The following is a 16831-nucleotide window of genomic DNA, read 5'->3' as shown; positions in this document are numbered from 1 at the left end:
GACCTCAGAATTTCCCTGGTGAAGAAGGAATAGCAAGTGTTGACTGCAGCCCCTTTTGCAGGCCTGGTCTGGTCTAGCCAGACACTTGCCCCCCAGCAGCTGTCAGGTCTGCGCTGATCCTCTTGTTTACTGGAGTGCTCAGAGGAGAGGTGGGAGGGCTAAGCTGCTAACGGGCTGAAGGAGTCAGACTAAACAAGCTCAGGCAAGTTGAGCCGCTCGGGGCTCAGACCAGGCACCACTGACCAGGGAAAGGAGTCTGAGGGGTGGGGGCTGGACCAGGGAAAAGGACCAAGGACACAGGGAGGAGAAGCACATTGGTCAGTGAGGACCCAGGAAGTGGTTCATGGGTTTTCCTGGCAGGATGGGAACGCAGGCTGAGACTGACTGGCTCAAGGACATTTGGGGACAGAGAAATGGGGATGAAAAAGTTGAAACCAGGTGGACTCTGCAAAGGACAAAACAGAGGAAGGGAGGCAAGAAGACTTAGCTAAGGAGGCTGTAGGTGTAGACCTGGGAGAGAGGGCAGAACTAGTCAGGGGCTCCCCAGGAATCTGGATTGAGGGAGACAACGGGACATAGGCACATGGAAGAGATGGGCAAAGGCCCATGGAGAACTAAAAGAGAGAAGAAAGCTTCTGAGAGGGGATCAAGAGGGAGTAATAGGTGATGGGAACAAGTGACTAGAAGAGCAAAAGTGGTAGAAGAAGGAGAGAGGAAAGTAAGATTGAAAGTAAGTAAGAGAAGGAAGTAAGGACCGAGGGCTTCCCTGGTGGTGCAGTGCTTAAGAATCTTCCTGCCAATACAGGGGACAAGGGTTCGAGCCTTGGCCCAGAAGATCCCACATGCTGCATAGCAACTAAGCCCATGCGCCACAACTACTGAGCCCGTGTGCCACAACTACTGAAGCCCACACACCTGGAGCCTGTGCTCTGCAATAAGAGAAGCCACTGCAATGAGAAGCCGGCGCACCACAACGAAGAGTAGCCTCCACTCGCCGCAACCAGGCAAAGCCCGCATACAGCAATGAAGACCCAACACAGCCAAAAATAAAAATAAATTAATTAAATAAAAAAAAAAGATTGGGGACCGAGAACTAGAAACAAATACAGAAGAACAGACATATAGATGGTCAGGCCATAGAGAAAGAGCAATGGACAAAGGACAAAAAGGTCAAAGGATATGGACAGAGGGATGCTGGATCATGGGGAGAGAGGGCCAGACAGGTAAAGGGCCTGGAGAAGTGGGGTAGGAAACAAAGAGGAAGGAGAGGACAGGAGACAGAGTCAGTAATTCAGGATTCCATTCTCCTCTGTCTGCACCCCCATTTTTGCAGCCCTGTACCACCTGTTCTCATTTCTAGTTCTGGCTTATGGAATCCAGATCTTCAGTAATGGACCCAAACCCTCAAACCTCTTCCTGTTCTACCTCATACATTCATTTATTTGACAAATATTGATTAAACACCTACTACGCACCAGACACTGTGCTGGGCATTAGGGACACCTCAGTAAATCAGACTGACACCAGCCCTGTCTTCATGGAGCTTATAGACTGATGAACCAGAGAAGAGTCAATTTATTGCCCTTAGGCCCAGGCAGGAGTAGCCCGTGCCCGAGGCCCTGTGATCTGAAAGGCTCCACTCTGACCCTCTTCTGGCTGTGTACCTTGGAGTGAGGGGTCCAGGCATCCCCTGCCCACACCCCAAACCCCTTCTGGACCACACTCCAGATACTTAGGAATTCCTTGTCCAAAGATCCCCAAGCCCATTTCTAGGGCCCACATGGACCTCTTTCCTGGGTTTGCCCTCCCGAGGGTAGATCACACTACTCGTACACACATTTCTAGACCCAGTGGGTGGCCAAGGGGTGGCTGTTTGCAGGAGGCTGTGGACAGAATTGGGATGTATAGACAGGAGGTCCACGTGCATGCACATGAGGTGTAGAAGTAGAATATGGTGTCAGAGGTGGGAAAAGAAGTGGGCTCGAAGGCCAGTGGCTGAAAGCTGCTTCTCTCCACACCACCACATTCTGCTGTGGAATTTTGAGGATTCCAAACAAAATCCACATTTGAACCAAATTCCAGACCACTGTGGGTATATTTGTCAAGGTAGAAGGATAGAATATATTTTATTTAATAGTTTGTTAGCTTGAGTCATACATTTAAAATATTTAAACACAAGGTTTGTGAGCCTCTATCTGTACTCTTGCCCCAGGCCCTACATATGCTAGGGATGGGCCTACATAAAAACAGACCATTAGAGCTTCCCTGGTGGTGCAGTGGTAAAGAATCCACTTGCCAATGCAGGGGACATGGGTTCGAGCCCTGGTCCAGGAAGGTCCCACATGCCTTGGAGCAACTAAGACCGTGTGCCACAACTACTGAGCCTGCGTGCCTAGAGCCTGTGCTCTGCAACAAGAGAAGCCACGGCAATGAGAAGCCCTCACACCACAACGAACAGTAGCCCCCACTCCCCGCAACTAGAGAAAGCCTGTGTGCAGCAACGAAGACCCAACGCAGCCAATAAATAAATAAATAAAATCTATTAAAAATAAAACGTTATAACTGTTGCAGGAAGAGGGACGTCTCCCAGGGCCCAAGAATGGGCTCTTGTCTAACACTTGGAAATGAATTGTCCAAGGAGACACACATGCTGACAAAGCAAGAGACTTTATTGGGAAGGGGTACCTGGGTGGAGAACAGGAGGGTAAGGGAACCCAGGAGGACTGCTCTGCCACGTGGCTCGCAGTCTTGAGTTTTACGGTGATGGGATTAGTTTCTGGGCTGTCTCTGGCCAATCATTCTGACTCAGGGTCCTTCCTGGTGGTGCACTGCATCTCTCAGCCAAGATGGATTCCAGCTAGGAGGATTCTGGGAGGTTGGTAGGACATATGGGCTGGCGTCACATTTTCACCTTTCCCAAATTCTTCTTGTTGGTGATGGCTTGTTTGTTCCATGTTCCTTACCAGGACCTCCTGTCATAAAACAGCTCATGCAAATGGGTTAGTGTGATGCCTGGCCAGGGTGGGCAGTTTCGGTCAGTGGTTCCCCTAACATAACAAGATGGGTACTTTGCAGGAGAAGGGCAGGGGGCTATGAGACTTTATTTCATGAGGACCTAATCTAACGTGGGGGCAGGGGAGGTGGTAGCATTGCAGGGACAGCTCGCCTAAGAAGTCACATTAAACTGAGACTGGTCAGGGGAGTAAGAAGTGACCATGCCTGGTGGTGTGGAGAAGGTGGAGATTCCAAGCCACAGGAATAATGTACGCAAAGGATCTGGGCAGGGAAGAGGTAGACACATTCATGAAACTGAAAAAAACCCAGTGTAACCAGAAAGCAGATACCAAGGAAAGTGGGAAGAATGTCAGTAGCTGAGGGTGGGGCCAGATCATGCAGAGCCTTGTAGGCCAAGTTTAGGATGTGGGGGCTCTACTCAAAGGACAATGAGAAGCTACTAAAGGATTTTCAGCAGGGATGTGGAATGATCAGGTTGTGTCTGAAAAGATCACTTTGGATCTAGGGTGGAGGATGGCCAAAATGGAATCAGAGTCAGATCAGGGGGTTAATGCAGTTATCCAAATCGAGTTGGGGGGATATCTTAAGCTGGAAAAAAAACCCCAAAAACAAGAGTCTCGGAGGCGGAAACTTGTGTACAGGTGATTTGTTGGAAGGATTTTCCAAGTCAGTGAGAGAAGTGGGACTGAGCAGCAGGAAGAGTTGAAAAGCATTACAGCTGAAACAGAGGCTTCAGCTGACCCCATAGGAGCTCTGGAGCTGGGATGGACCTTCAGAGTATCCCAAATTGAGGCAAGGGGGCCAGGACTTTGGAGGCCTGCATCAACCAGTCGTTGGATACCAGCTGCCCCAGGAAAGGGGGCATTTGGCAAGACAGCTCCCTTCAGCCACAGGTGGTGCTCAGGGAAGTGCTCAGCTTTGCACCATCAGCAGCCAACACTCAGCCGCTGGGACATGTACCTGAAGGGGGCATCTGGGCAGCACACCACAGCACCCACTGCAGGGGGTCTGTGAGATATCCAATGGCTGGGCCCAGAAGGCCCTGGGGAGGACAGAATGCAAACTAAGGCAAAACTGGTCACACTCTGCCCCTGTTACTGAACACAAGTTCACATGCCCAACAACGCACAGTGAGGACAAACAAACTGAAACGTTGGAGTTTGAAGTAGAGAAAGGTTTATTGCAGGGCCAAGCAAGGAGAAAGGGTGGCTTGTGCTCAAAAACCCCAAACTTCCCAGTGGTTTTCTGGGAGTTTTTATAGGCAAAATCTGGGGTGGGAGCTGCAGGGTATGTGACTTTTCTTCTGACTGGTTGGTGGTGAGATAACAGGGCAGTGTTCCAAGGATCTTGTGCTCAGCCTGAAGTTACCATTCTCCACCTGGGTGGGGGCATTAGTTCCTGCAGAAGAGCTCAAAGATACTGTTATGTATATCCCTTGAGCAGGAACCAGGACCCTGCTTTATCGCTGCACTATTGTTTCTTGACTGTTCCTCCTCTGTTTCTGCCTTACCTCCCCTCCCTGATTAGTAACTGTTTGAATCTGCCCTTTGGCACTCAGGGAAGGTCTAAGAGGCTGAAGCCTTTTTCCTACAACTAAGAAACCGGGGACACAAAAAGGATTTGTATCTGGGAGGGCTCCACGGAGTCTTGCTCAGTTTCCATGAATGCTGTGATCCTGAAGGGGGGATCTGGGCCACACTCCCCAGCATGCACTGCAGCGGGTCTGTGAGACATCCAAGGGCTGATCCAGAAGGCCCTGGGGATCAGAAAATGCAGACCAAGGCAAGGCTGGTCACACCCTGCCCCCTGGTGGTGGCCACGGACACTAGGCCAGCTGGTGGACCAGGCTAGGAGGAGGGCTAGAGAACTGAGCAAAACTGTGAGGCACATAAGGGGAATTGGATAAGGAAACCCTCAAGGGAGCCCCTTGTTCAGTCTGCCTAAAGTTAAGGAAGAATGGGAGGGGGATTAGAAATGTGGGATTTATTCATTCTTTCACTCCACCAATGTTGATTAAGTGTCTGATTTTTATGGGCCAGATTCTTCTAGGAGCTAGAATAAAAAGAAAACTAAAATTTGGGTCCTGTTGGAACTTTCCTGGTGGTCCAGTGGTTAAGAATCCGCCTTTCAATGCAGGGGATGTGGATTCGATCCCAGGTCGATGTGGGAACTAAGATCCCACGTGCCGTGGGGCAACTAAGCCCTTGTGCCACAACTAGTGAGCCTGCATGCCGCAACTACAGAGTCCCCATGCTCTGGAGCCTGTGTGCCATAACTAAAGAGACGCCTGCTCACCACAACGAAGAGCCCACATGCCGCAACTAAGACCCGATGCAGCCAAAATTAAATAAATAAATATTTAAAAAATAAAAGGAAATTTGGGTCCTTTTTTCAAGTACCTAACACTCCAGTGAAGATTACGGAGATACAAAAACAACTACAATAAAGTGTGATTAATTTTAAAATATAGGTATGTACACTGTATTGAAACAACATAGATGAGACAGACGTTAATTCCAAGGGGCACACTGACCTTCACACAGAAGGTGATGTTTAATTTAAATCTGAAGGGCAGAAAGGTTCACAGAAGTGCTCTGGGAACTGCAGAGTTTGGTATATAGGACAGAAAGCAGCAAGTAGGGAGGTGGGCGTGATACCATTGGATAAATGGGAACCAGATTATGAAGGACATCAGTTGCCATGTAGTAGGAAGCCTTGAAGGAATTTTAAGCCTAAGAGTGATATGATCTCATTTTTTCCTTAAGGACAAATCAAGGAGACAGTATAGGATTGCAGGGGGGAAAAAAAACTTGGTAATTAGAGTCAGAAAGACTTGGATTCAGATTCCATTTCTCCTGCCGATCAGCTGTGTGACTTTGAAGAAATGACTTAACCTCTAAGCCTCAGTGTCCACATCGGTAAAACAGGGCTGTTGTGAAACTGAATGGGATTATGCATGTAAAGCTACTGGCTCAGAGCCTGGCATCTGGTGTCAGTACAATAAATATTCCTCTCTCTTAATTTTCCAAAGTGAACTTATGCACAGAGTTTGGAGAATAACTTGGTGGGAGGGAGAGGGGGTGGCATTTGGAGAGGTGGGAGGCCAAGGTGCTTGGAAGCTATTGTTTGAAGCCAAGTGAGAGATAAACCCTGAACTAAGGCAGTGGCCAGGGGGAACAGACACAGACTTGAGAGCTAATTGTGAAATACAAATCCAAAGTTCCTGGTGTCCGACTGGATGATAAGAAAGGAATAGTCTAGACTGATTCAGGTTCCTCTAGGGCAACTGGATAGATAGTGGTGCCATTTGCTAAGATAGGGAAACATGAGGGCAGGTGCAGGATCACAGAAGAGATGATGAACTTCAATAGCTTGGCCATGATGCCACCAGTGTGCACATCTTTAGGCCCAGAAAGTGACCGAAGAGGAGCTATTTGCAGTGGAGTGGGTATGAACAGAATTTGGATGTAGGAACTGGAGAGAAGAGTCCCAAATATATACACATGAGGTTGAGTCCAGGATGGAGCCTGGGTGGAAGAGATCAGGGTCAGCAGCAAGCCCAAGGCTGGAGGCCAGCTCTTTTGTCCCATTATGTTCCAGTACAGAACTCTGAGAAATCTGAGAATTAGGGCTGTTTCTGTTGCAAATAGCAGAAGTCCACCTGAAATTAGCTTGAGCAAGAGAAGAAATTTACTGACTCCTATGCCCAGAATTAGGAATCTGTCACTCTCCATCCCTCAGCCTGCTTCCTCCATCTCAGGCGGGTTCCTGCTTTGCAGGGCCAAGCTGACAGCCAGCAGCATCAGGCTTAGGTTCTACCAGCCCAGCAACCCCAGCAGAAGGAGATCTCATTTTGAAAGTTGACAGAAAAAGCCCCAGAGACCTCATGCCCATTCCTGAACATTTCCACTGGCTGTGTCCAGAGCGACGGACACACAAATTGGCCAAGCTGAGAGCCCACCGGTAGTAGACCCACAAGACCACACAGACTGAGGAGGTGGTTCCCCAAGGGAACATCGGGGTGCTATTACCAGGAAGGGGGAGTGGATGCTGGGCCAATGCTTACCATAGCCACATTGAGTTTGAGGTGCTATGGCCTTTGGGGTGATACCCGTGGTCTCAAGCTGAAGAGAGATGTCTGGCTGGAGACATAACTTGAGAAATTACCAGAGGACTTTGTGGTGGTGGTTGGGTGATGCAGATGCATTCTCCAGGGGAATGTGGAGAGAATGACCAGGCTAGAGGCCCAAAGAAGAGATTCTGGGGTGGAGAGACATCACCACTTCATGGTAAGGCAGAAAAGAGCCCTCATCACGGGAAGAAGAAACACGGATTTGGGAGTTGGGGACTGAGGGAACCACGACATTAGGGCCCTGGACAACAGAAGAGCCTGGGCTCAGAGTGCCCAAGCCCCGGGAAGAAGGGGAAAGGCAATGCCCAGCCCCCGGCTTCTAGACTTCCAGCACCCCATGGGCTCCAGCCCCTGGCCTCTCCCCTTGTTCTTAGCTTGTTTGTCACCCAACATCTCCCAGTCCCTCTGCCGGGAGCAAGAGTCCTCAAAGTTACATCATGTGCAGGGGGCGAGGCGTAGCCGTGGGGCGGGGCCTCGGGGAGGAGGCAGCCGAGAAGAGGACCCAATCCTCCAATGGGAGACAAGGGTTTGGGGGCTAAGATGCAGGAGGTGGGGCCATGGCTGGGCTGACCTGGGGCTGGAGCCCCGGGAGGAGAGAGGGTTGCGCCGGCCCTGCTGGGTCCCGCCCCTTCGCCCGCCCTCCTCCTTTTTAAGCGCCTCCTGTCTATCCTGAGCTCCCGCTTTCTGCGCCGCGCTCCCTCTTTCCCCGCCTTCCTTGTCTCCCCAGCTCCGCTCCGTTCGCGCGGCCACCCCGCAACCCCCGCCCAGGTGCCATGGCCGCTGTGTACCGCCCCGGCCTGCGGTGAGTGACCCCCACTCCGGGGCCGACCCGCACCTTCCGCCGCGCTCGCCCCCTCGGGGCTGCCATTTGCGTTCTCCTGCTCGCCCTCCTCCGCCTGGTTTCTCCTCCTCCGAGGAGGAGGCGGGCAGGTGGCGAGTGCGTCTGGAGCCACGGCCTCTCGGGTCGTGCGTCTCGATGGAGATCGGGGCGGCCTCAGCCGCTCCGGGTCTCTCGGTTTCCGTCCCCACTCCCCCACCCCCCACCCCCGCTTTGCTGGTCCCTGACCACACCGTCTCTTATCTGCCACCCTCAGAACTTCCTTTCCCCTCCTCGCTCGTCCTCGCTGGGCCCGGTCTCCGTGTCTCCTTTGCTTTACAGATGTAGCGCTTGTGCCCCAGGTTGCGGTGAGGAGCAGTAGGGCCTTGGGGTCAAGGGTGCATGAGCCCCTGGGGATTGAGCTCAGAGCTCCCAAAAGAAGGTAGAAGGTAAACAGCCATTCCCCAGCCTCCCCCCGACTGGATCCTGGCGGGAAGCCCAGCACAGCCAGAGGGGTCTGGGGCCCAGGAAAGGAGGGAGGCAAGGTGGAAGAGGGGGCCAAGTTGCCTTCATTCTTACCTGGCTGGCTTCATCCCCTGTCCAGGACCAGAACCCCTAGGCCCTGCTTGTCTGCCCTCTCCCCCTTTTCACAGCTTCCTGTCTTCCCTCTGTAGCCTCCCTTCTCAGCTTTTGTCCCAGGGTCTGAGCTGACCCTCTGTCTCTCCCACAGCTGATTCCACTTGGCCAGCCCTTGTGGGTGGTCTCTGGAGAAGGGGAAAAGGAGAAGGTGCTACTCAGGAGGCTGGGGGTGGGGGTGGGGGTGGGGGTGGGGGTGAGGGAGGGAGCTTCCCAGGAGACTTCCTGAGCCAGCCTCCCTGTGGAGACAGGTTCTCCCCAAGGCTGTCTGCCTTTAAAATTAATGCTCAGGGGAAATTTCTCTCTGAGGGGCAACAGAACCAGGTCCCAGGAGGCTTCCACCTCTGCCCCTGGGGCCACACTGGGTTTCCACCCTGCCCTGCCCAGTGAAGCCACCCAGCTCCCATATTCACGGTCTGAGCGTCCTCCCTTCCCCAGGCTTCTTCCCTGTGAGTCTGAGCGCCCTGCAGTCTAATGTTCCACCCCACCACCAAGAGCCAAAGTTCTATGCATGTGTTCTCTAGGAAAGAGAGCCAAGGGAGAGACAGGGTCATGCAGTGCTGGGAGTGTGGGGCACAGTTTCTGGCGGGCAAGGCCCCGGCATTAGGAGGACAGCTTCTCTCGATTGGCCTTTGCTCTCTCTGGGTCACTCCACCCTGGGTCCAGGCCAACTGGAGAAGACCTTACTCTTCCCTCTCCTAGGGGTGTGAAGGGACAGACTCCAGGGACCCTGTTCTAAGAATTGGGGCATGCACCCCAGCCAGTGACATTCTCCAACAGCCATCCTTCCACACAGTTCAAAAATGCCAAACCAGTGGCAGCACTTTATGCAATCCTTGTTGGCCCAGGTGGGCAACCGCAGATCCAGTGCCTGGAACCCTGACATCCAATCACCCACTCTCTGTGCAAGGGCCCAAATCTAGAGACCTGGGACTTAGCATCTCAAAGATCTAGTCCTCTGCTTGAGGCTTTCACAGTCTTCCAGCATGCACATCAGAAGAAAAGAATGAAAACAGCTGCCTTTTTGACTTATAAAAACTATACTTGGGAATAAAAAGGACACCAGACACATGAAGCTGTCAGCTGAGCACAGTTTACTGACATTTGGGCCATAGGACACCTGCTCATTTCCAAACATTGACCAGACATAGTAAAAAATGGGCATGAGCTAAGCCTCCAATAACATCAGCATGCCTTATACATACAGTCACACAGGCAGTCTTTATGCTCATTTGGTGATACCTGTCCCTTGCTAATCAGGAGACACCCTCACTAAGCCTCATAAAGGCCACAAGACAGACGTGGCCTGAACCCATCTTCCTTACCTATTCCGACCTCTTCATGGTGCCTGTACCCAGACCTACTTTAGCACATCCCCAGCAGCCCAGCTTTCTGTCCCCTTGACTTGCCCATCTTCCATGAGAACACCTGGCCCATTACTTCTCTGTTTCTTGTCTCACAGGCTTAGATGGCATGGGCTGAGCCCCTGGGGCTGGCCCTCACGGCGCAGTATCCAGACCCTGCGAGTACTGAGTGGAGACCTGGGCCAGCTGCCTGCTAGGGTTCGAGACTTCGTGGAAAACAGTGCCCGCCTGTGCCAACCAGAGACTATCCACATCTGTGATGGGACCGAGGCGGAAAACACTGCCACTCTAACCCTGCTGGAACAGCAGGGACTCATCCGAAAGCTCCCAAAGTACAACAACTGGTAAGCCCTGATCCCAGTGACCTGCGAGATGGGGGCAGCTGCGGGAACAGAGGCCAGTTTGGGTTTACCAAGACGAAATCAAATTTAAGTAGACCATCCCAATGGAATGAGTGAGAATGGGAGCTTTGGGGGAAACAATCAGGAATTATTGGGATTGGTCTGTATTTTTATGTTAAGTGAATAAGCTGATACAAATAAAAGCCTTTGCTTTTTTTTTTTTTTTACTTACAAGTTCAGGGAGTTTTTGCCAGGGCAGAGGCCATTAGGGGGCTGGAGCCAAGGGAACTACCCCTTACTTAGACTGGGACAAAATCTGGAGGAAGCAACTGAGATGCAAATGGATGGGAAAAAAATAAGGCCAACAGAAGATCTAGAGACAAAGTTGGACTTGAAAAAGTGGGTCTGGGATGAGGGAGATCTACTAGCCACTATCTTCTTTTTTTTTTTTTTTTTTTTTGCGGTATGCGGGCCTCTCACTGTTGTGGCCTCTCCCGTTGCGGAGCACAGGCTCTGAGGCCATGGCTGACGGGCCTAGCCGCTCTGTGGCATGTGGGATCTTCCTGGACTGGGGCACGACCCCATGTCGCCTGAATCGGCAGGCGGACTCTCAACCACTGCACCACCAGGGAAGCCCTGGCCACTATCTTCTTGATATCCACTCTCCCCCAGCTGGCTAGCCCGCACAGACCCCAGGGATGTGGCACGAGTAGAGAGCAAGACGGTGATTATAACTCCTTCGCAACGGGACACGGTGCCCCTCCCGGCTGGCGGGGCCCGTGGGCAGCTGGGCAACTGGATGTCCCCAGCTGAGTTCCAGCAAGCCGTGGATGAGAGGTTTCCAGGCTGCATGCAAGGTAACCAGGGCAGGGACACAGAGGCAGGGGCACTGAAGGAATAAACAAGTCGGAACCCTTCAGCCAGGTGGCGTTTTCCTCCACAGGCCGAACCATGTATGTGCTGCCATTCAGCATGGGTCCCGTGGGATCCCCACTGTCCCGTATCGGAGTGCAGCTCACAGACTCTGCCTACGTGGTGGCAAGCATGCGGATTATGACCCGGCTGGGGACGCCCGTGCTTCAGGCCCTGGGAGATGGCGACTTTGTCAAGTGCCTGCACTCCGTGGGCCAGCCCCTGACTGGGCAAGGTGAGCGCCTGCTCTGCCCGGGGCGGGGGGACACAGGGGCCTGCTTGTACTCAGAGGGAACCCCACATCCTACCCATCCTGATTAGTGAGATACTGAATTCCCAAGAGCTAGGGCAGCAGTGCGCTGGGGGTGAGGCTGAGTTGGCAAAGCAGTTTGCTCAAGATTGAGAAGAGTGAATTATCCATGTCCAAGAATAGGGGCATGGGAGCTGATGCATATTATGAGGTGGGAGGCCTCAGCCACCCATTGACACCACCACTGCTGTTGAGTGTCTTTCCTGCCACCCCCTGATCCCTCCAGCCCCTGACACCCCGGTGCCTGATGCCCCTGCCAGCAGCCCCATGACCCCATTGTCCCCAGGGGAGCCGGTGAGCCAGTGGCCATGCAACCCAGAGAAAACCCTGATTGGCCACGTGCCCGACCAGCGGGAGATCGTCTCCTTCGGCAGCGGCTATGGTGGCAACTCCCTGCTGGGCAAGAAGTGCTTTGCCCTTCGCATCGCCTCTCGGCTGGCCCGGGATGAGGGCTGGCTGGCGGAGCACATGCTGGTGAGGGCCTGGTGAGGATCTGGGCAGCTTCGGGGGGCAGGCCAAGGGCGGGGCCTGGCCAGTCAGCCTCAGCCTCGCCTCTCCACTGCCAGGTGGCCAACTGGCGGGCCAGGGACTCTGCGCAAATGTCCAAAGCTTTGGCCCGAGGCTGATGAATGTTGGGGGGGCTTCCCCTTGCTGCCACCCCAGGCCCTGTAGCAAGGCGGTGCACCTGTTTCATGAATAAACATTGGTCTTCCCTGTTGACCCCTAGCTGTCCTTCCCATGCAGACCATGCTTAACCTCTGGTGACCTCTTGCTTGCTCCCTCTCCCCACCTGGCAGATCCTGGGTATCACCAACCCAGCGGGGAAGAAGCGCTATGTGGCAGCTGCCTTCCCCAGCGCCTGTGGTAAGACAAACCTGGCCATGATGCGGCCGGCATTGCCAGGCTGGAGAGTGGAGTGTGTCGGGGATGACATCGCCTGGATGAGGTTTGACAGTGATGGTGAGAGGCCCTTGGATTGTACTCGCCGTTCTGGTTCTTACCAGAGTGTAGGATTCCCACCTCCACTGCTCAGGGTGGACGTGGTCAGTGAGAACCTTCTCCTGAACAACCACCCCTCCCCCATGGCTCCTGGCAGCCCAGCCGCCCTGGAGATGCAAAACCTTTCCCCTCAGATCTAGGGTCCAGCTCGGGGCAGGGAGGGGCTGAGCAGGACCTTCCGAGGCTGAACCTCTTGACTCTTCGTGGTTAGTCCTTCCGTTTTTTCACTTTTCCTCCCGACAGGTCGACTCCGGGCCATCAACCCTGAGAACGGCTTCTTTGGGGTGGCCCCTGGCACCTCAGCCACCACCAATCCCAATGCCATGGCCACAATCCAGAGTAACACCCTTTTCACCAACGTGGCTGAGACCAGCGATGGCGGCGTATACTGGGAGGGCATTGACCAGCCTCTTCCACCTGGTGTCACCGTGACCTCCTGGCTGGGCAAACCCTGGAAACCTGGTATGGGGCAGGGAGAGGGTGTAAGTCAGCCCCCAGGGCTCAGCACCTTGATGATGTAAAAGCCTTTTCCTCAACCTGCAGCCATCTGCCAGGACCTCTGGGACTCAAAGGGAGTTATGCAACCCTAAGCAAGATCTCAGTTCATGACCCAGTTCAGTTTGTGGCCTGGCTGAGTCACTTAACCTCCTGAGCTTCAGTTTCCCCATCACATGAATGGGGGTAGTTATCATAGAACCTATCTCATAAGGTGTTGGAGGGTTAAATTAAATAATGCATGCAAAGGATTCAACGTAGTGCCGAATACATAGTAAATTCTCAATTACTATAAGCTGGATATTTTTAAAGGGGGGGGTGTCTTGGAAATTATTACAGAAAGAATTAGACTCAAAGCACAGTCATAAAGTTTGACCCATTAGGAAGGAAGTACCCTGCCCCTCCCCCTGCCACTTGCACCCTCACCCCACCCCGACTCCCCATGTAATAACCATTGTCTAAAGGTCAATATTGTTACCCTCACCCTTCCCCTGCCCCTCCAACACATACACCCCAATCTTTCCGAACGAAATCAGACCAGCTCTCTAGCCTCTCCCAGAAGCTAGTTTCTCAACCCTGTCCTTACTCCCTTGTGCCCTGCAGCCCTGCCCCTTCCTCCAGCCCTGCACTCTGGACCTTCAGCTTTCAGTGGCCTTTGGCATTCCGCAAGCCCAGACCTAGGGGTGGGAGCAAAGAGGAACCTAGCAGGGGAGGGTGGCCTGTGGTCACTGAAGCCTACATTCCAGTTTTCCAGGCTGGCTTAGCAGTAACCCCCCTCATTTAATCATCCTTCATTTTCTCTAACACCATCATTAAGCCCTCCTTAGCCTCCCCACCCAACTGAGAAATCCAAGAAACTTTAATATTTCACCACAGGCTAGTTGCCCAACACTTTCATCACCTCTGGATTCAGGGGTGTAATGAGGGCATGTTGTGCCCAGCTTCAGTTCTCAGAATAATACCTTGTGCTGGGTCCTCAACTGGGGGCTGATGAAAGTGCAAGAGAGAAGCATAAGGATGGTTCTTACATGAAAGTGGAGGCAGGAGCTGGGGGTCAGAGGGGGGCGGGGGCGCTGGCTCCGTGACTCCCTTGCCCCCCAGGTCCAACCAGTAACCTCTGGCAGAGAAAGCACGGTGTCCATTCAGGGCCCCCGTGATGGTGCTTTATACATATGCCACTGGCTCAGTCCCAACTCCTCTCCAGGCACCTGAATGGGCCAAATGACCTGGGCTCCTCAGGTTATGACTGCCCAGGTTATGTCCTCGTCTGAGTTCTTCAAGCCCTATCACTCCAGCCGGGTCTGAGCAGACCCAAGGAAACCACCAAAATCCCGCTAGCTTTAAAATCAGTTCCTGTTTGCATTCTGATAGCTCAGGAGATTCTGTCTTCTGCCATTTGCTGATGGAAAGTCAGTTGTCTGTAAACTGAAGAAACAACACGACAACAAAGACAATAGCAAAGAAGAAAGTTGGTTATCTGAAATACTGACCTGTCGCTGTTTTTCCTTTAGGTTTGAGTGTTTATTTAAATAATAATCCCATAAGTTAAAAGAAGAGTTCCTGGGGGAAAATTTCCATTATAACCCTGTGCCAATATTTAACCCCATTCCCTTGAGCACTGCTCAGTGCCAAGTGGCTGTAGCTTGACATAAACATTAGTGTCCTGCTAAACACCAATTCCTCTCTCGCTCTCTTCTCCCATAGCTCAGCTGGCAGTACCATTATGGATAAATAACCTGATCTTCAGGGGAGATATCCTGGCTCCCTTCTCCCTGCTCCTTACCAACCTCCAACCCGAGATTGTGGGGAGCTGATGAGGCAAAAAGAAACTGTGCCAAGAGTGTCTGCAAATGTCTCTGTGTATTGGGGGTGGACGTGCCCTTGGAAGTGACAGTATTTGTATTTGCTCTGCCAGGTGACAAGGAGCCCTGTGCACATCCCAATTCTCGCTTTTGTGCCCCGGCTCGCCAGTGCCCCATCATAGACCCAGCCTGGGAGGCCCCTGAGGGTGTCCCCATTGACGCCATCATCTTTGGAGGCCGCAGACCGAAAGGTAAACATCGTGTGGGCTCCATGCCATCTGGGTTAAGGGTTGGGCTCTCTATCAGGGCCCACCTCCCTCTTGTACTTAAAGCTCAGAGAGCCTAAGCCTGGATCGCCAACTACAGCTGTCTGCCTGCCTCTAGAGCACCCCCCAGAGAATGCAAAATCGAGGTGGAGTGGGGAGGCATGGGGTTTGAAATGGGCAGCTGAGGTCCTAGGAGAGAGAGAGTAAGAGTGAAGATCACCAGAAGGGATGGAGTGATCGTACAAAGATAAAGGCTGCCTTTGACCATGTGCACTGGTGTCCCAGGAGTCCCCCTGGTATATGAGGCCTTCAGCTGGCGCCATGGGGTGTTTGTGGGCAGTGCCATGCGCTCGGAGGCCACTGCCGCGGCTGAACACAAAGGTGAGCTCCACTCCTGTGTGCCTAGCTTGCCCCTTCCCTCCCTTCCTGAACCAGACCTTCTTCCTGCCCACCCCTTCCCACGTGTATCTTTTCCCCATTCCCTTCCCCTCACCCTGCCTCGAGGATGTTCCAGAACCACCAACATTTCACAGCTTCCTCCGGCTGGAGGCGGGGTACCTTTCTCTTCTCCAGTAAGAAGGGAAGTTCCTTACCCATCCTGCTCCCCTCCCCAGGGAAGGTCATCATGCACGACCCATTTGCCATGCGGCCCTTTTTTGGCTACAACTTTGGGCACTACCTTGAACACTGGCTGAGCATGGAGGGGCTCAAGGGGACCCGGCTGCCCCGCATCTTCCATGTCAACTGGTTCCGGCGCGACGAGGCAGGCCACTTCCTGTGGCCAGGCTTTGGAGAGAATGCTCGTGTGCTAGACTGGATCTGCCGGCGGCTCGAGGGGGAGGACAGTGCCCGAGAAACGCCCATTGGGCTGGTGCCAAAGGAAGGTGCCTTGGATCTCAGCGGCCTGGGAGCCATAGACACCACCCAGCTGTTCTCGCTCCCCAAGGACTTCTGGGAACAGGAGGTTCGTGACATTCGGAGCTACCTGACAGAGCAGGTCAACCAGGATCTGCCCAAGGAGGTGTTGGCTGAGCTGGAGGCCCTGGAGGGACGCGTGCGCAGAATGTGACCTGAGGCCACAGCTAGCGAGAAAGAGAGAGAGAGAGAGAAAGAGAGAGAGAGAGAGAGAGAGCATGCCCCCCACCCCCACCCCCCGGCTCCAACCCTCCCAGGAATAAGCGAGCTACCAGACTTGTAAAAATTATGAGCAACTTGACATAACTATCATCTTCTGGGTGCCATGAGACCAGGCCACAGACCTTCCCCCACATGCTGCCCAATAATGAGATGCTCATTTATTTAATATAACATCTGTGCTGTTTTCATTTCCTGCTTGTCTTCACAGGCTTCCCTTTAACACCAATCTCACAATCTTCTTCCAGCCCTTCCAAGTAGCTGGTGTCCCAGTGCAGCCTGGCCTGGCACAGCCTGGTGGTATAAGGACCTCTCTCACTGCCATCTCTACCACTGAGCCACTGAGTAGAAATTGCTGGGAGAAGGCAGTAACTACTCATGTCCTGAGGTCTTAAAAAGGTGGGGCCTCTGTGAGCTGCTCAGTACAGCCTCCAGGCCTAAAATTCCCAGTCTCCCATCAGAGACACAGAAGCCTCTATAACCCCACTCACCAGTGAAGCAGTTCCATTGTTGATTCTCAAACCTGTTCTTCCTCCTGCCTGACCTGAAATTGGGACCCGCAAAGTATTCATGAAAGCTTATTCAATATTAAGGCAGCTTCCATAGTA

The 16831-nt window shown here is 53.0% G+C and overlaps 1 protein-coding gene across 2 annotated transcripts; it reads left to right on the top strand.

Annotated features, from left to right (window-relative positions):
• Positions 1-7669: 7669 nt before the first annotated feature.
• On the top strand, positions 7670-16397 carry PCK2 (phosphoenolpyruvate carboxykinase 2, mitochondrial). 2 transcript variants are annotated; one of them, XM_059055671.2, is made up of 10 exons: positions 7670-7949; positions 10063-10308; positions 10978-11162; positions 11249-11452; positions 11814-12001; positions 12325-12487; positions 12770-12988; positions 14937-15074; positions 15375-15470; positions 15704-16397. In XM_059055671.2, the coding sequence occupies exons 1-10, from the start codon at positions 7921-7923 to the stop codon at positions 16156-16158; spliced, it is 1923 nt and encodes a 640-aa protein (XP_058911654.1). In that variant the 5' UTR covers positions 7670-7920; the 3' UTR covers positions 16159-16397. The 2 variants fall into 2 exon arrangements, with proteins under 2 accessions (XP_058911654.1, XP_066884780.1); XM_067028679.1 differs by having other exon boundaries at positions 7822-8413.
• The last annotated feature ends 434 nt before the right edge of the window (positions 16398-16831 follow it).

Source organism: Kogia breviceps, chromosome 3, assembly GCF_026419965.1.
Source record: "Kogia breviceps isolate mKogBre1 chromosome 3, mKogBre1 haplotype 1, whole genome shotgun sequence".
In the NCBI taxonomy this organism is placed as follows: Eukaryota; Metazoa; Chordata; class Mammalia; order Artiodactyla; family Physeteridae; genus Kogia; species Kogia breviceps.
Note: the sequence above shows the minus strand (reverse complement) of the source record. Positions and strands in the feature narration are given on the sequence as shown.

Excerpts from the sequence above, each read along its gene's own strand:
- PCK2 (XM_067028679.1), top strand. The coding sequence starts at position 8,367 with ATGAGCCCCTGGGGATTGAGCTCAGAGCTCCCAAAAGAAGGTAGAAG. Across the intron at positions 12,488-12,769 it reads GATGAGGTTTGACAGTGATG|GTCGACTCCGGGCCATCAAC; the intron begins GTGAGAGGCCCT and ends TCCTCCCGACAG. Across the intron at positions 12,989-14,936 it reads GGGCAAACCCTGGAAACCTG|GTGACAAGGAGCCCTGTGCA; the intron begins GTATGGGGCAGG and ends TTGCTCTGCCAG.